Source organism: Vanellus vanellus (genome assembly GCF_965231255.1).
Source record: "Vanellus vanellus genome assembly, chromosome: 5".
NCBI lineage: Eukaryota > Metazoa > Chordata > Aves > Charadriiformes > Charadriidae > Vanellus > Vanellus vanellus.
Genome location: NC_138910.1, coordinates 52,943,413 through 52,961,058, shown reverse-complemented (window position 1 = coordinate 52,961,058; position 17,646 = coordinate 52,943,413). Strand labels below are relative to the sequence as shown.

Here is a 17,646-nt window from a genome sequence, read left to right as displayed (position 1 = left end):
ATGTGTTAGACAGACCACCTGCCTCGCGGACGCCATTTGCACCCATTATTGAGGCCGGTCGGGAAGGTATTGCTCGATCCCAGCGGGGTGGGGGCTGCGTGGGGAAACTGTGGAAGGAAATCAGCTCGCTAAATGCAGCCGGGGGAGAGGAGGCCGCTTGCCGTTGGAAGGAGGGAGACACCTATTCCCCAAGCGCCCGAGACCCACCAGTCGCAGGCAGCACGGCTCATTTCCACATAGCAAAGGAGGTTGAGGCAGTGGCTGCGATTCAGTTGCTGCCACGATTTCTGAGGGAATGAGGGTGAAGGGCTTGGGAACGCTGGTGGACATGGGCAGGGAGCCGGGGGGGGAGGGGATCGCTGCCGGTACAGAAGTACCGCGGGAAAGGGCAATGGCAGCCTGAGGGGAGACTCGCCCGCAACCAAAATGGCCGCCGCCGCTTCTCGGGCCGCGCCCCCGCGCAAGATGGCCGCTCCGCTCCGCCCCGCCCGCCGCCAGGGGGCGCGCTAGGCGGGTGGTGGCGGCGCTCCGCCCGTCCGACTCGATGGTGATCCGCTGCCGGAAGCGCCAGTCGGCGGCCGCGCTGAGAGGGAGGGAGCGGCCGGCGGGGACGAGGCGGCACCACCTCCCCCCTCTCCCGGTCCGGCGGGGAGCAGGTGGGGAGGGGGCGGGCGGGGCGGGTAGGCGGGGGCCGACAGGCGCCGATGGCGGAGGCAGGTAGCGGAAGGTGGCAGGGGCTAATGGTGGAGGCCGTTAATGAGGGGCTGGGGGGGCGGCGGTGAATGGGGGTGACCAGGGCTCCGCTCCCCCACCCGCCCCAGGGCGCTGGTGGTCCCGGGGACCCGGTGTCGGTGTCCCGGCGGTGGCCGGCCTGGCGCTGGCCGGAGCACGGGCACTCCGCCCCCGCCTAGGCCGGGCGGGCGGCTCGGGCTGGAGCCGGTGGCTCAGGCCTGGCTCGGGGCAGAGTGCCGCCGGCCCGGCTGTCCCTCCGTGCGGGGATTTGTGACTCGCAGGTAGGGGCAAAAACTCGGGGAGGGAGGGAACACAAACCAAATACCGCATTAGTGACTGTCGTTGTTTTGAGCGCGCTGTAGGCAGCGGGGTTGTTCCGGGCGGGTGGTGTCACGCTGGTGTTTCTCGGGGAGCCCTCCCTGCTAAAGGGCCTGCGCTGTCCCCACGCCGGGGGCCCGGGGTTCAGCGGTCCTTCGGAAGGCACGACAAAATCACGCTTCCTTTGCCAGGGAGGCTGTTGCCTCTGGATCGCCCAGCTGTCTGCCTTGGCGGCACTGCTTGCGCAAGGTGCCCGCTGGATGTTGGCAGGTGCCGCGCTGGGAAACCTCTGCTTTTAGGAGCAAAGCTCCATAACATCTGCAGCGGCTTCCCGGGGGCTCCGCTGGCGTGGGAGGCACAGGCAGGGTGAGGGGAAAGCCGGGAACTGCCTGGCTCTTAGCTGTGGAGTGACAGGGCTTAGTGTACGTGTTTCAGGTAGATGCCTCATATGCAGAGTGCTGTCATTCCATAAAGAAGCTAAATTGAAATTCCAACTCTTAACATAGTTTATGGTAGCAAACCCAAATCGATGTTAACTGCCAGGCCCTCTGTCCTTCCCTGCTGGGCTCTGCTCCATCTCAAGGTGCACTGTGTGTTACATCTAATGTTTGTGTTTACAATTTATTGAAAATAAGATATCAAAGGGTTATAATGCGGGTAATGCTTTTAACCCACAAAGCATACGTGGTCCATGCACGCTGTAGTGTGACTGACAATTTATTTTAGCATTGGAAGAATTTCTCCATGGGTTTTAGCCACACCTAAGCACCTATGCTTTTGCCTGCAGGAGTTTCAATAGCCAGTGTGTTTTGGAATGCTTTGGAAAAGAAAAGAAGCCAAGCGATAGTTTTGCGAAGCTGACGTGTTCCTGAAAAGCGTGGCTGGTGGTTCCACAGGCTGCTGTTGCTGCTTGGTTGTTCGAAGCCGCTCTCTTGAAGGTGTCTGGCGTTTGATACCGAGGGGTGCTGGGCTCCTCCTGAGATGCGGTTACCTGGAGTGGGGGATGCTTGTTTGGAGCTGGCTGTCGTACAGTGGCACTCGAGTAGATCACAGTTATTTGAATGACTCTGATGTTACACTATTTCTGAACTGTGGGCGTCCCCGAAGCCAGATTTGTAAGCGATGAATATATCCGTATGTGTTTGGAGGAATGCGAGCCACTAGATCAGTTCAGGTACTTTCAGCTGTCCTGTGCAAAAATCTGACTGAGAAATAATTCCAGGAGAACTAGCAACCAAAGCAAAGCTGAAAAGAGCAGAGAATGCAGGTAAATGCCCAGCCACAAAGGGATTCTCCAGTTGCAAAAAATGTGTGGGAGCAGGCAATGTTTTTCCCTGCTTTTTCTGAAAAATGAGGTTTTGCTCTCTCCTTCTCTCAATACTAAAGATCGTTTGCTAACTTCTGTGTACAGACCGGTATTCAGGGTCTCACCCGTAGCCTGTGATGGCAAAGCCTGATTACAGAGCATGTGCTCGGTCAGTGTTTTCTGAAAGCGCCTCTGCAATCAGCGTGTTTGTTTTACCGGTTCTGTATGCGAGGAAGCAGCACAAAAATCTGTGTCAGCCTCTTCCTGACAGAGGCTGTGGGCGGAAGGAAGGGTTGGCAGGCAGATGGATTATTTATCAGATGGAGAGAAGGTAATGGGGGAAAGCATGCTGCTGGAGGAGGCTACCTGACTGTAGGTTCACTCTATGGCTTGGAGCATTGAGGAATGGCTGCTTTTAAGAAGGCTGGGGGCTCCTTGTGCTTTAAGGCAGTGGCAATCACAGTTCCTAACTGCTGACTGGGCTGAGTAGGTGTCTGCATGGCTGGGGGTATCGGTGGATCCTGGTTTTGGTGGACTCTCAGCTTGGTAGCCAGGTCAAGAGCTAGTTGTGGATGCCATACTGTCTATTCCTCTGTGGCAGAGCTGGTGATGTCTAGTGGCGATGCTGGCACAGACGCTTGTGCAGTCCTAGGTCCACAGCTAGAGAACTGCTCACCTGTTGATCTGAACCCTTTTGTGGACACTCGATTTCTTTTCCAATGGATGGGGATTTTATTCTTGTCTTTAAACTGAAGGAGAGGACGCTGGCAGGAGGAGGTTCTTCATGGCTGTCTCATGCTTTTCAGAAAATGCTCTGAAGGTGAACTCGACAGTGCCTGCCAGAACGGAATCTGTCTGAAAAAATCTTCCTTTGCCCAAAGGCCTGTTTGTCAACAAGAGGGAACCTCTACAGCGGCTGAACTCTGCAAGTGATGGGCTCGGAGAACAGCGCTTTAAAGAGCTGCGCACTAGAAGAGCCGCCATTCACACTGCCAACTGGACACACAATTTATTCGGCCGTGCTACAAGATGGCAAACTTGCTTCAGTCTTTGTGTACAAGCGAGAGAATGAAGATAAGGTTAATAAAGCTGCCAAGGTATGGTAGAGAGTGTGCCTGGGACAGACTTGTGAGAGCTATGCCTCTTTTTTTTTTTTTCTTGGAGGGACGGGAATCAGTTAATGAGGGTCAAACCGTTGGGAGGTAAAGGCTGGAGAAAAGGTCGAAGTGGACCGTGGCTGCAAACAGCTGCCGTGCAGTGGGGGGAGAAGGGGGTCGGCAGCTGCGAAGCTCATCGTGCGCCGCACAACGCGAGCAGCAGTGGGAAGTGGGGTTTGGACAGTAATACCTGCATTACTTTGCAGAGTACCGGTCTCGTCCTGCAGATCCAAGTCAGAGAGTCTTTCTTAGGTGGACCCTAGCCAAAATACTGTGTTTATTCTGTGTAAGACTTTATGTAGATATATTATAATGGGTTCTGCAACGAGTGAGCGAGTGTTCTGAGTGCATGGTGAGGAGCAGAGCTGGGCTATCTAAATGCAAGCAGAAAATGTGGCTAAAAGCACAAGGCCAAGCTCTGCAGCCAAAAGAGATGCCCTGGATGAGATTTAACAGATGTCTTTGTTTCTGGAAGCACCTGAAAACCTTGCGCCACCCTTGCCTTCTGCGCTTCCTCTCTTGTACTGTGGAAGTGAATGGGATCCACCTGGTTACAGAACGTGTGAAGCCTTTGGAGATGGTCCTGGAGACGCTCTCTTCTGCAGAAATCTGTGCAGGGATCTACGATGTGTTGCTGGCGCTCATCTTCCTCCATGACAGGGTAGGTACCATCAGCAGCAGTTGTCACGCTTTGGTGCGAGCCAGATGAAACGTGACAAGAGAGCGTTGTACCTGGGCTTGCCTGGATGACTGTCTCATTCCTGGTTCTCCACAAAAAGACAGACCCACGCCCGAGTTCTTTTAGGCTGAAAATGCTCAAATCATTGGCTGCTTTGTAGGAGGAAGTGTAATTGGAAATGCTGTGGGTTTTGGAAGTAAGGCAGCCATTCCCAGTTCATGAATTGACATCTGCTTGCAGTGCTTCTTACTTTAGGGATAATGGGGTTGCTTGGCCTTGGCATTTATTTACAGCTGTTGCCACATGTCAGAGATCGGTGTCACCGCTCCCCTGTTTTGGCACTGTGTGTTTGTCCAGGACTGCAGTTAAATCCCAGCTCAGAGTGTAGCTTTTGGGCTTTGTGTTAATAGTTGGAGGTCTTCTCTGGATTTACAATTGTATTGCACGGGCTGTGACAATTAGAGCTTTGTCTGCTCTAAAACCCCAGTCCGTCTGCCAAATACCTGCTAGTCACCTTCAAAATCCTGAATGACCTTTAGAATTGTGTGCTTTTTGGCTCTTTTCCTCAGCTCCTTGCAGCACCTAATTAGCGCTGATTAAGATTTTACATCCTCATCTATCCCCAAGTATGTTATCCTTTTTTTTCTTTTTTTTTTTATGTTTTAGGGAAACCTAACGCATAACAATGTCTGTTTATCATCTGTGTTTGTAAGTGAGGATGGGCACTGGAAGCTGGGAGGAATGGAAACAGTCTGTAAATTCAGTGAAGCTACCCCAGAGGTAAGAGCCAAGCAAAGCGCACCCTCTGGTGCCTGGGAGAGGGCTCCTGGCCTGCTGAAACTGGCCGCCTTACCGATGCGAGGGCCCAAGTCCTTCCAGTTACTCGCATTTACTGTTAAGCGTGTTGGCTCACTTCCAGCTCTGACCTGAATCTTTGCTCTAAGGACACCCTAACTATAAACTACAACATCTAGACAAACAGAAACTAGTTTCCCGTTAGCCAAAAAGCAGCTGCTTTTCTAAGGGAGACTGCTGGCTGGAGGGTAGGTCAAGACTGAGGAGAGAGAAATCTTTGTTCCTCTGGACTGTTAAACACAAACTAAAAAAAAAAAAAAAAAAAAAAAAAGCTTTCGTGTGAAGCAGGAAGATCCGTGTTGAAACGAGTCAATAAGAAAAATTAATTTAAATTACTCTTTAGCTTTTGCTGCTGTTATCTTCACTGGTTGTTACTGGTCTTAGCAGAAAAAATCCTGATTTCTGCTGCATGCTGTGCAGAGTCATTGCTGCAGCCTGGCACTGTGTTGTAAATGTATATTGAGTTTTTGCCCAGAGGATCTACAAATCCTTCACAACTGAGTGTCCCTGGCATGTATCACCTTTCAGAAGGGATCAGGCAGACACACAACTGGTGCACAACAATGCAAGGAGCATGGCAGTAAAACCTGGCTGCTAAAGCTCATGAAATCCTTTCCCCATCCAGATGGATCATGTGGGACAATAAGACTGAGGACTAACGGGATGAGCTGGCTGTGATGCCCTGAAGTTGCTTTCTGTCAACTTGGTGCTTCCCCCCTTATCCATTCGTGCTTCCCCTCTGGGCAGAGAAAAGCGCAGCCTGCCCTGGGCGGCAGCTGAAGGGGCAGGGGCGGACTTCCTGCCACCCACTCAGCCCTGGCCCGCAGGGAGAGCCTGCTCCTGCTGCTTGGCACAGATAAGTGGTCGAGGCAGCTCATGTGTCCCCTCTTCTTCCAGTTCCTCTGTCACGTCAAGTCGGTACGAGATCAGTCGTGTATCCCTTGCGAGGAGATGGTGAGTAACATCACTTGCTGGTGGAACTTCTTGCTGGCAACAAATAAAAGTGCAATGGTTGGGAAATAGTTTTCCTTCACATGTTTTATTTCCTTATGCCTGAATGGGAAGAAGTGGCTGTTGGATAATACCTGAAGTTTACTCTCTTCCTTTCCCTGCCACTTTGCTCCCATCCCTGGTTTGGGTACGGTGTTGGACACAGGGAAGTGAAATTCTGAATGAGGAGTGGTAGGACAGCAGGTTGTTGTAATATTTTTCAAACCCTTTGTGTGGCAGCTTTAATGCTTCTAAATCATCAAAGCTTTGTAAAAATTACAGAGTAGTTGCTGAGATTGCCCAGATCACTGTGGTCACACGGTTGCGTAACTCTCACATACAACAGCTTTTTTTTTTTTAACTTGTTAGTCACCTCCTGTCTATTAAGAATCCTGTGAGTTGCTTATCTTAAAGGAGTGCTTGCTTTCTCTCTAATTAACACCTGTTTCCATAGAAATGCTGAAAGTTGTTGACTTGCGATTGCTGCATGCATTCATGGGGGAGTTGTTTCATCATGATGTAGTTACTCCTGTGGGTTATAAATTCCCCGGTGGTGTTTTTTTTGGCATAATACTCTACTTGTAGTGCAGTTTTGGTGCTATAAAAAGAATTTGAGAGTCTATATGGTGGGGGAGGAATAGAGATTTGTGGAGACTGTCAAGTATTTCATAAGCTCCTGCTTTGCCAATCGTTTGGTTTTTTTTGGCTTTTTCAGTCTGCAGATTTCAAAATTCTGCCCAACAGCTATGGGCATGCGAGGGATGCCTACGCGTTTGGAACAATGGTTGAAAACCTCCTGACAGTCCTAAATGATCAGGGTGAGGAATGACACGTGTTTAGTTTGCTATTGACTGGCCCCTGTAGCTTATTCCTTTCCTGTGTCAACTGAGCCATTTGCTTTTTGTTGCAGCTGACAGATGTGCTACAGGTTCAGTGGCCATCGTTGTTCTCCGTGTTGGTTAGGTTAAAATACAGCCTTCAGCTTCTCCTGTATTCCCCTCTTCCTGCATCTGAACACAGACAGATGTGGCTGGAGGTCACCAGCCTGCAAAACAAAGCACTCCCAAATCGGCTCTGCGGCAGTCAGAGGTTCACTTGGTCTCTGACCCACCAGACGCTTCATCAAGGGTTGTGGACGTGGGCGCATGGATGTGTACCACAGCGCAGCAGGAGCTGCTGCCTTCTAGCAGAGAGGGAGCAGGAAGCTTCCTGGAGAACAGTAGCACTCCCTGGTGCCCCAATAGCCAAGAAGCCTAGGGAGAGAAATGGAAATGCTGTTTTCCCTTTCCATTAGGGACATATATGAGCAGTTTTATTATCAAGTAGAGCTTCTAAAATAAGGTTTTTGGGAGGGAGGAGGACTCCTGAACAGAGCTTCTTCAGTGTTGAGCGAGAAATCTAACTGTAGGTGCTCTGGCTTCCAGTTTCAGCAGACATTCTCTCCAGCTTTCAGCAAACCTTGCACAGTACACTGCTGAATCCAGATCCAAAGTGTCGTCCATCACTGTCCAGCTTATTGTCTCATGAGTTCTTCAGGTAAGGAAAGGAATATCCTGCCCCTCTTGGTATGTCTCGATAGTGCTTGTTTCTTTGTTGCAAATGTGTTAATTTTGCAAAGGGGTGTTCCTTATCAGATGGGAAGTGCAGATTTAATCCCTGCCTCTTACAGGGATCTTTGACAAAGAGACTCCTTAAATTAAGAAACCATTATCAGCATCCCAAATGAGGTGCTGAGCTAGCAGTGGCGACAGAAGCGTGTCCCTTAGTCACACCGTCAGTTGGATCTCCCCAGGCTCATGGGAGGTGGTGGGAAATGCTCTAGAAAATAAAATCATTAGCGATGCTGCTGGAGCAAAGCAGGCTCCGAGATAATCCACAGAGAGCTGTGTCTGCTGTCACCCAAGTGCTTCTCTGGGTGGCACTTCCTTCTGATCATTGGCCCAGGAAGGTGGTCAGAGGTGGCTGATGCCACGTTGCCCAGGTCTTCCTGTGAATTGCTGACGTAGAGTGCAGCGCTGTGCAGGCACAACTGTTGGGTCAGACCGCTACGCCGGCATTCTTGGTCCACTGGCGTTTGTCTTGTGTTCCTCTGTCTAGTTCTGTCTGCTAAATGAAGGATGGGGATTTGCAGTCTCCTAGTTGTGTGTGGTTTAAGCATCAATAAGGATCATGGTTTACAGCCTGTGTTTTGTGCTTAGGAATGATTTTCTGGAAGTTGTGAACTTTCTGAAGACCTTAACACTAAAGTCCGAGGAAGAAAAAACTGAATTTTTCAAGTAAGTGAAGGAACTGTAATCTGGAAGCTTCTTATTTCATAAATACTTCTGCCAAATGGGACCAGGTGGGGGGGATCTGGAAAGGCTGGTGGCCAGAGAGGTAGTTCCTCAGGTGCCAGATTTTGATTGCTTTGGCAGAACTTTGTTTGCTCTGTAATATTTTGGGTACTCCAGCCAAAGTAATAATCACATCAAACATGAAACTATTTACTCCCTCCTTTCCCAGTTTGTTGTGAATGGTTTGATGTTTGGGAGGAGTGGTACCTGCCAGGCTCTGCATCATTCTGATACTTGCCAGCCTCCAGAGTGACGCTGTGCACAGCTGTATGGAGAGCAGGGTTTTTACCTGCTACAGACCAATTGCTGTCACTGGAGAATTGGTCAGAAACCGGACTGTAGTGACATGCATCACTTCAGGTGTGCTTTTCTGAATCCCGTCTGCTTGGTAGCAGCTGGGCTGAACTCCTGCAGGGCCAAGAACAGAAGCCTTCCCAGAAGTACAGGGATATGAAAAGGAAAGCATTTTTCCATTGTCCATGTTCTAATGGAGTTAATGCACTTTGTGGGGCAGAACGCTGATGTTATTAGCAGAAGTTAAATTATTCAGGTTCTCTTCCACCCACTTTAGCAGCACTGTCTTGTCTCCCACTGCACCGTGGCTAAGCAGGAATCATTTGAAAAGCCCGTTCATGTGCTGAAGCATTGCAGTAGAGGAGGGAATGTGGCCTAACAGCTCATCTCCTCAAGCTCTGGTGAACAGCTCCTCACTGGAGCTGTCGCAGGGCCCTGTTGCTTTACACAAAGGCTATGTGCTCACCCACTTTCAAAATACTCTAAAATATCAGAGAGCTTCTTTTAATGTGCTGGAAAGAAAGAATCTTCCCCTTGCCTCATTCTGAGAAGTAGCTTTTAGATGTGACTTTGCAAAAAAGGGAAGTCTAGCACCAGGCACCTCTTGAGGCTGAAAATTTTTTCCATTTAGGCAGATCTTCTAAATTGCTAATGAGAGAGTTTTCAATAAGACATTTTGGATTAATTAATCTCATGGTGCCAGCCCAGTCTGGGTAAAGCTGTTGTTTGTAATGGATGTCTCAGCTGCAGTAGTGCAGCATCTGCAGGAAATCCTATTGTCGTGGTCCCCAAGAATTTTTCTGTGAGGTAGCTTCTGTGTAGTCACGGCATTATCTGTGCCTGAAAAAGGGAGAAGCTGAGTTTTTATTTCTTTTTCCATATAGAAGAGCCTCGGTGTTCTTCCAGAGCTATTTTCCTGCCTGTTTTATACTTCTGTGGTCACCATCAGTTGTAACACTAGTTTGATTTCACTAGTTTGAGACTAAGTGAAGGAAATAAGAGGAGAAAGAGGATCTTAGCAGGAGCATTCAGAGTGGTTCCCACTATCTCTAACAGCAGTGTTTGCTGACGGAGGGAGTGAATGCTTTGCTTAAAGATATGGCAGTGTTGCCCCTTTATCAGGCAGTGGGGCTTTCACAGCATGAGCACTACTGCTCTTAGTCTCCTCCAAGCCTAAAAAAAAAAGCAGTAACTGCTACTGATATTTTAAAAATGAAAATCCTACAAGGAAGAGCAGTTGCACAAAATCAAACTCTGTGACTTAATAAACCAAACCCATACTTTTTTGGCCACCTCTAAAATGTATTCAATGGAAGTGGTTTCAAAATGGGATTCCTTTTTTGCCAGGAAAACTTGCCATGTGTGGTGGGTAGAACAGCCTTTTCTCAAGCAGTAGGAAAACTCTTGTGATGCACGAGGTTGTGGGGTGAGAGGACAACTGTCTCCTGCAGTTTAACGCTGTAGCACTTCATGGGAGATACCAGCTCTGAGGCAGTTTGATGCCATAGCAGTACACAGCTGCTCAGAGAGGGAAGCCTTCATGAGCCAACTGCAGGTGCAGTGGTGCTTCTGGATGTGCGTGTGATGGGCTGTGATGTGGGTATGGGGTTTTACAGGATGTGTCTCTGGCTCCTGCTTTGTGTTATTTTTGCCTGAAAGCCTCAGGCAAGAGCAGAGCCTTGTCCTTCTAGGTTAGCGTACACACAGAGTGAGAGGCTGCAATGGGACTTTGTCTCTAGGAGATGAAGCAGACATAAAAAGGGGGGAAAGCGTTATTAAGGGCAGCAGTTGTAAATGTGTGGAAGACTGCCTTGATACTATTTGCTGTCTCCTGGAACACAGATTCCTGCTGGACAGGGTAGCCGGCTTGTCAGAGGAGCTGATAGCGTCACGGCTGGTGCCTCTTCTTCTCAATCAGCTCGTATTTGCAGAACCTGTAGCTGTCAAGAGTTTTCTTCCTCATCTGCTGGGTCCAAAGAAAGGTGACCTTTAAATACTTTCTCTTCAGAATTATTACTGACAAGTTTGGAATGAATTCAGAGTCGTCGTTCCATTGAATCAAGGGAATAGTGGTGTTTGTTTAACCAGAACAAATACTGTAACGTACAGAACTGGAAAGGACAGTTATGTGTGCCTCCCCATGTGCAGTACTCCCGATGCTCTGCTGATGTTGGGAAAAGAATTAGGAATTGTTCAGGCTCTTTCCCAGATTTACGTGTCACCCCACCCGCCCACCCGAGGCTTTCTCCGTGGCCCACTGCACATCCCTCTTCTCACCTTTCCCCTACCCTCCCTGACGTTTTTTCTTCTGCCAGTGCCCTCATTCTCCTGTAAGGGTGCTCAGTCTCTTCTCCTTTCCCCTGTAAGGGGTGTTCAGCATGTCTTGCTGGATCCCTAGCTATCTCCGTCCCTACTCTTTGCCTCCCCTTTCTTAGGTTTTCCCAGGTAGCTACTGGTGTTTCAGCCAAGCAATACCTGTGACTGTTTGACCTTCTGTGTTCAGAGCCGCTGTCATCGAGCAATGGACACTGGCACTGCTGCCTCTCCTCCTTCCCCTCTCTGACATCCCAAGCGAGCTGTGTTGGCAGCTGACAAAGAATCAGACCTGGCAGTAGGGTGACACTGTAGATCTCAGCTGTTATGGTTTCTCAGTGAGTAGCTTTTGGGTGAGCTGTCTCTCCTTATTGAAGCAGCTTTTTCTCATCTTCACCTCTCCTCTCCAGAGCAAACTGGAGAAAGCCAGACCAGCTGCCTTCTGTCGCCAGCCTTGTTCCAGATGCACGTCATTCCTGTGCTGCTGAAGCTATTTGAGGTTCACGAGGAGCACGTTCGAATGGTGTTGCTGTCTCACATTCATGCCTACGCAGAACTGTTCTCTCGGGAGGAGTTGAAAAACATCATATTGCCACAGGTTAAGGACAGCAAAACAACACGCGGTATATCCTAGAATATGGGATTTCTACTGGTCGCATTGGTTCTTAGCTTAAAGTTAGGATCTCATAGTGCTGGCCACAGACATTTCGCGACCTCCTTTCTATGCAAGCCCTAACCCTTACACCCCATCCTGATCTGGGTTACTGGTTTTGTTAAACTAAACGCCCTCTGTCACACACACCACTGCTGTTGATACCTGCCAGCCTTGACTGGCAGCCTCACAACAACAGACTGTTTCTGTTTCACGCCACACCTGTCAGGAATAGAAGAGTGATCGGTCTAAGCTCAGAATGCCTTGGCATTAGGGTCCAGTGCTCACCAGGCATGAGGATCAGTCACCCTCTGTAGCTTGTATCACAAGGTGGAAGGCCAATCTTATGCTACAGAATAATGTCCAGTATCTTCTGAGAGCTGTGGGAGATCATAGAAGTGAAATGTGCTGTAAATATAACATTTAAAGGGGAAAGAAGTGAAAAAGCAGATTTTTTTTCTTGGTAATGTTATCTTGTTTTTGGTGTAGGTACTGCTGGGTCTTCGAGATACCAGTGACTCTATCGTTGCGATAACGCTGCACAGCTTAGCAGTTCTCGTCTCCCTGCTTGGACCTGAAGTAGTTGTAGGTGGAGAAAGAACGAAGATTTTCAAAAGCTCTGCACCAAGTTTCATGAAAACTGCTGATCTCTCCCCAGAAGGTAAATGATACAGTCAGAGTGCTCTCAGTGTTCTTGCCCATTCTGTCCAAGCAACGTAGGCAGTTTCTTGGACGATTAATCTTTTGCTGTTGACAGGTTAATTGAAAAAAGGTAATTTGCAGTTAAACTTTAATCCTAAATGAGGTGCTGGCTGTTTGCAGATACAGAATTGATATCATAAGAAGAGTTCTATAAAAGTATTTTAAATGTAGGAAATATACAGGGGGAAAAAAAATAAGTATCATCTCCTTCATTTTAAGAATCTCCATAAGCAAAGGAAATTAAGTGTGTGTGTTTGTCTTTGGAGGAAAACTATAGTGTCCTAAAGGACATCTGTATTTATCCAGATAGTTGTTTAATATTCCCTTTGTCCTTCACAGTTTTAAAAATAGTAAATCTCATCCTCTTCCCCCAATTTCTGTTCATAGATTGGAAAAGGAATACGAACTTCCCTATTTTCTCAGCTCTCAGGAGGCTTTTCAGCTAATCCAAATGAAGAAAGTAGTCCCTGCACCTGCTAGATAACTTGGAACCAAGTGTACTAAGGGAAAACTTTTCTGGATATTCAAACTAAGAATGCTTGTAACTGGAGGGGAAGAATCAGCATTTGTTCTACTTTAGACATAGAGATACCAAATGAAACGCATGACAGAGACCAAATTAAGTATAAATGTTTTCTTCCTGATTATGTGTGTACTGATAGCTACCACCCTTTATTAAAATCTGTGGATGGCTCATTGCATTATTATGCTTTACCTTACTTTAGTAGACTATAGTAAATAAAAACCTTTGGATTACATGCTAAAACCAGCTTTATTTTTCTGAATATATTTAAAATTAGACCTGATTAAACTATTGACAAATGACAAAAAAAACCCACCTTTGTCCTCAAATGTGAGTGATGACCTGCAAAAATGGTACTAGAGGCTGAACACATGAGGCTTAATAAGCTCTTTGCTTGGGTCCTGTGTGTTAATTGCAGTCCTTGCCAGTGCCACAGGCTGTGTCTCTGGCTGCAGTTGCAGCCCCTAGCCCAGGCAGGTGCAGTTGGCTGGGAACACAGGTGAGCCACCAGGAAGCAGATGCAGGGCTGGCCCAAGCCGTGCTGGTCTGGGGTGGTGGGCAACAGGGCCTCACACAGTTGAGGCTGGTGCTGGTTAATCACTGCCACAACTCCCAAAAATGAACTGGAACTAGGTGCTTGCCAAGCTATTATCACCGGCTCAGGGAAACAAACCTGACTTGTGCAGCTTCAAAGCATGGTCTTTACTGCCTGCCACCTCACCTCGGGTGTGGTATGATGGAGGCTGTTGCACAGCCTTCAGGATAGACTCTTGTTTCTGTAAGCTGCTTTGCTTATGCCCAAGCATAAAAAGGGGTTTGTGTAGTCACGTGAGTTTGCTTATGCTTTGAATTGTTGTGACTATCAGTGCTGTCCTTTTGTATGAGAGGAAGGTAACAGGGGATTTGTGATGCCACGCAGTACAGAAGCTGGGATTTTGGATCCAGCCAGGTGGCATTTTTTTAAGCATCTGTTCTGATCACAATCAGTTTGTTTGTTGTGTATTTCTTGAAAGAACATATCAGCAAGAACTGACCATTTACAGTTGCCTAAATTTTGTCCTGGCAAGAGCTGCAGATGGCAGGAACTGTGTTATATACAGCTCAAGAGGCGCAGCTGTTGCATTGCTGCGCCAATCTTCATTCAGTATTGCTTGTCAGTGTTGTAAATAAGAACATTCCAATGCTGTGGGCAGTTTCAACTAAGGTGTTTCTTTTATCCCTGCAGACTCCCCCAGCCATGTCATAAGCAATCAGAGAAATCAAACCTCTCGGCCCTTGAAGAACAATTCTAGTATGTTCCCCATCTCTGGAAGCGTACCTGTCAAGAAGCTTTCTGTGCGGCAAGACAATCCACTGGCTGTAAAAACAGGTAAAACTTAGCCCTAGCTCTTCCTTTTTAGAAATCAAGTGTTCTACAAATGAACTGTTGCTTGAAAATATGTTAATTTCCCCCATGTGCTGATCTGAAAGATTCAGTGAACCAAGTAAAGTAACTGGGAAGGAACAAAAGTGTGACCCTTCACTTCCTAGGGAATAGTTATTTGGGAATCTGATATATGTGGACGTCCGGCTGGCTGTGAATTTCTCTTTCCTTATGGCAGGTTCTCTGCTGTGCTTTTTCACGCCTCCCATAGCTCGGCAGATCACTAGATTTATAGGTCAGCTCATTCTCTGGCCTCAGAAGCTGACTCAGTTTAATTTCCTGGCCTTTTTTCAGTCACCTATTGTTTATCATCAGTCAGCTCCTATTGCCCCAGGACTTTGAGATGAATACCCCTCTTTTGCAAGCAGGAAGGTGGCTGTGCTACCTGTGATGTCAAGGAGTTTTAGGCATGACTGTCTCACTTGCTGTCTTGAAATGAGTATGTAATACCTCTGTCTTCCACAGGTGAGCAAGACACTTACTGCCCCCTGAATGGAATTCCTGGAAACATTAATATGCTAAGGAGCAGCAGGAGCTCTTTGACTACCTCTGAAAAGCCAGCAGAGGAGTGGCCAGACTGGAGTGAGCCAGAGGAGACAGACACCAAGAAAACTGTGAACATTCAAATTCGGCCCCAAGAGCCGCAGGGCAGTGTGGGACCTTATTTTGCTGAACATGATGTAGATGAGAAGCCTTGGGATGACTTTGAGCCCAGCAGCCCTAGTCCTGAACTTTCTTCAGGAAACTGCCTCACTGTGACACAAACTGATGCAGTTGAAACACCGAGGCCTCTGCCAGGTACTCAACTGAGCAAAGAATTCAAAAGCCTCAGACTGAGTCCCCCTGCAAAGTCCTGCCCTGGGAACAGCTGGAGCAATGACAACTGGGACCACCAGGAACAACTGGGAGGAACTGTGCTGCCAAAAACAACCTTTCAGGAAAGGTTGAAGTCTTCCTCGGAGTCTGGCCTGGGAGAAGAATTCACAATCAAAGTGAAGAGGAAACCTGTGCAAGACCCTGAGTTGGACTGGTTTGCTGACATGATCCCAGACATTAAACCTTCTTCAGCTATCTTGATTTTACCTGAAGCGAGGACAGAAGCAGTTGTTCTCAGTCACTCGGGTGTAGTATCCAGCAGAGAAGGTGCCTCACAGAATGCGCTGTTTTCATCCAAATTTGCTGCAGCTGATGTTATTGAGGTAAGAGGGTATATAGGCAGTGGGGTTTAAATGACTGCACACTTGAGAGGATCCTAAAGCACATACATAGCACAACACACTGTTGTAGCACCAGCAGGCTCCTTAATCAGATGGTGGGTAACCTGAGGATGTATCAGCAGCATATGACTGTACAGTTGAGTCTTCACCTGTGAATACATCTTACCAGGCACCAGGTAATTCAGTGGGCCATTACTACAGCAAGAGAGGTGTGGTAAGAAACAGCAAGGGACTGGACTTAACTTGAAGGCACTGACTAAGGAGTTTTAACTCCAGCTTTTAATTTGTGATGCTGTATTCTGGCTGCAAGGATAGGGAGATTAGGGAGCATCTTAGTTTTTCAGCCAGGTAGAACAAGGCTGGATCCTGTCTGCTGAACAGGCATGGGCCCATGCACAAACAGAAGGGGTCTTTCAAGCACAGAGGATGCTCAGGATTTAGTGTTACTCCTGGTTCTTTTAGGAAAACCTAATAGCATTGTAAATAAAGGACCAGGAAACCAGAACCTCTGGACTACAGATTAAAGCTTTTTGGGTGCTTTGTTTTCATGAAAGAATAGCCGAGATGTTTCTCCATCTCAGAGAACCAGGGGAGGTTATAAAACTGCTTTTTTAAGTAAGCAGGTAAATCGCTCTAGCCCCCCATCACAGAGACTCTGGAGATAGCTTCTGTTCCCAAGGAGGGGAGGTAGCACTCCCAGCACTGCCTCCTGAAGAAGTAACTCTGTTAGGGAATACATGTTGATTTCAAGTTGTTTTGCTAATTCAGCCTCAAGAGAGCTACCCCCAGGGGTAGCAGGTAGCATGGGGAGAGGAGCCTTGGATGTAAACTGAAGTTGTTTACAACAATTGAAACCAGCACACTTGATTTTTCAGAAGCACTGTTGTGGTATTAACCCCATTTTTTGAGGAGTCACTCACTAGTGCAGTCAGTGCTGTGGACTAGAAGAGCTGCATCAGTGGACAGGCAAGATCAAAGTCATAGTGTTAGAATACAGCAGGACAACATCTGTTTCCTAGGGGGAAAGAAAGGGTCTAGTTTATAGCATCCTGTTCTTAATGGAAAGTGGTTTGGTACAAACAGTTCTTGCTTTAATTTTAGGAAAAAAATAGAAGACTCTCCCTGTTAGTTTGCTGTTCTCTTTAAGGTGTTTCCTTTTGTAGTTAAAAGTTCTTTAAGACAGAAAGCTGCAAATACTGGCACTTCATTTTTGGTCTTTTAGCATTCTGGATGAATGTCTTGCTCTGCCATTGCAAGCCGCACAGGCTACTGCTGGCTGTGCTAAGTACAGAAGTACAGTATGTGTGCCTTACTGTTGATAATTTTACATGATTCTAGGCTGAAGCTGCAGGCTGGGGTGAAGAAGAGGAGTTGAACTGGGAAGATGATGCTAACTGGTAATGGGACTGAAAGAGACAAAGGCAATTTATGGTGTGTCGCTGCTTCCCCAATACAATGGATAAGTACCTCAGCGCTGCTTTTGTCAGAAGGCAGGTGCTTGCTGCAGCAGCCAGCAAGATCCCATGGGGCCTGATCTCTTGCAGTGGATGCTCCTTTCCAGTCTGTGCCAAAAACTGCAGGGGTGAGGCCTGCACTCAAGCAATATGCCCAGCTGTGGTACATGCCACTGCTACCGGAAAGAGGAACAGTGTGATGGGTGTGTTGGTGCTGACGTGCTACTGGAGGTCAAGAGTGGTGTAAACAATTGTTCTAGAACTCACCCCTGCTCTGAAAAACTGATGACAATAAATGAAAGTCACACTGAGTTCTTTTGTTAATGTGCCTCTTTTTTTTTTCTTTTTTTTTTTTGAAAAGTAAAGCCCTTAGAAATGGCTCCTTTTAACTTTTTAGCTGAGATGATTTTAAGATGAATGTACAGTTTACTCAACTTATTTATTTCTGTTTATATAGTTCTGTCAGTGGATGGCACAAGAGGTGCCAGGAACCATGCGGTGAAGGACCACTGAACATGAACTGCTTAAGTACTGCACTCTTTCTGCTCTTAACTGTGACTAATAAAGATTATTTTTTAAAATATGACCCTAGTGTGGAGTAGAACCAACAGTAGAGGTATGTTCAGAGAACAGTATAGAGCCTTAAACTGTTATTCTTGAGTGAATTTTAAAATTAAGATAAAAACACCTACTGCCTG

At 47.5% G+C, this 17,646-nt stretch overlaps 1 protein-coding gene across 1 annotated transcript; it reads left to right on the top strand.

Moving 5' to 3' along the window:
- The first annotated feature begins 578 nt into the window (after positions 1 to 578).
- SCYL3 (SCY1 like pseudokinase 3) lies at positions 579 to 17,531 on the top strand. The gene is made up of 14 exons (XM_082484693.1): positions 579 to 656; positions 3,163 to 3,453; positions 3,989 to 4,174; positions 4,859 to 4,972; positions 5,945 to 6,001; positions 6,753 to 6,855; positions 7,462 to 7,573; positions 8,236 to 8,313; positions 10,507 to 10,646; positions 11,388 to 11,575; positions 12,119 to 12,290; positions 14,080 to 14,223; positions 14,743 to 15,476; positions 16,833 to 17,531. Exons 2-14 carry the CDS (start codon positions 3,289 to 3,291, stop codon positions 16,893 to 16,895), a joined length of 2,256 nt encoding a protein of 751 aa, XP_082340819.1. The 5' UTR covers positions 579 to 656; positions 3,163 to 3,288; the 3' UTR covers positions 16,896 to 17,531.
- Positions 17,532 to 17,646: the final 115 nt, after the last annotated feature.

Bases quoted from the DNA above. Each gene is read 5' to 3' on its own strand.
- SCYL3 (XM_082484693.1), top strand. From the start codon at position 3,289: ATGGGCTCGGAGAACAGCGCTTTAAAGAGCTGCGCACTAGAAGAGCCG. The intron at 3,454-3,988 runs GTATGGTAGAGA...TGTTTCTGGAAG, and splicing joins AGGTTAATAAAGCTGCCAAG to CACCTGAAAACCTTGCGCCA. The intron at 10,647-11,387 runs GTGACCTTTAAA...TCTCCTCTCCAG, and splicing joins TCTGCTGGGTCCAAAGAAAG to AGCAAACTGGAGAAAGCCAG.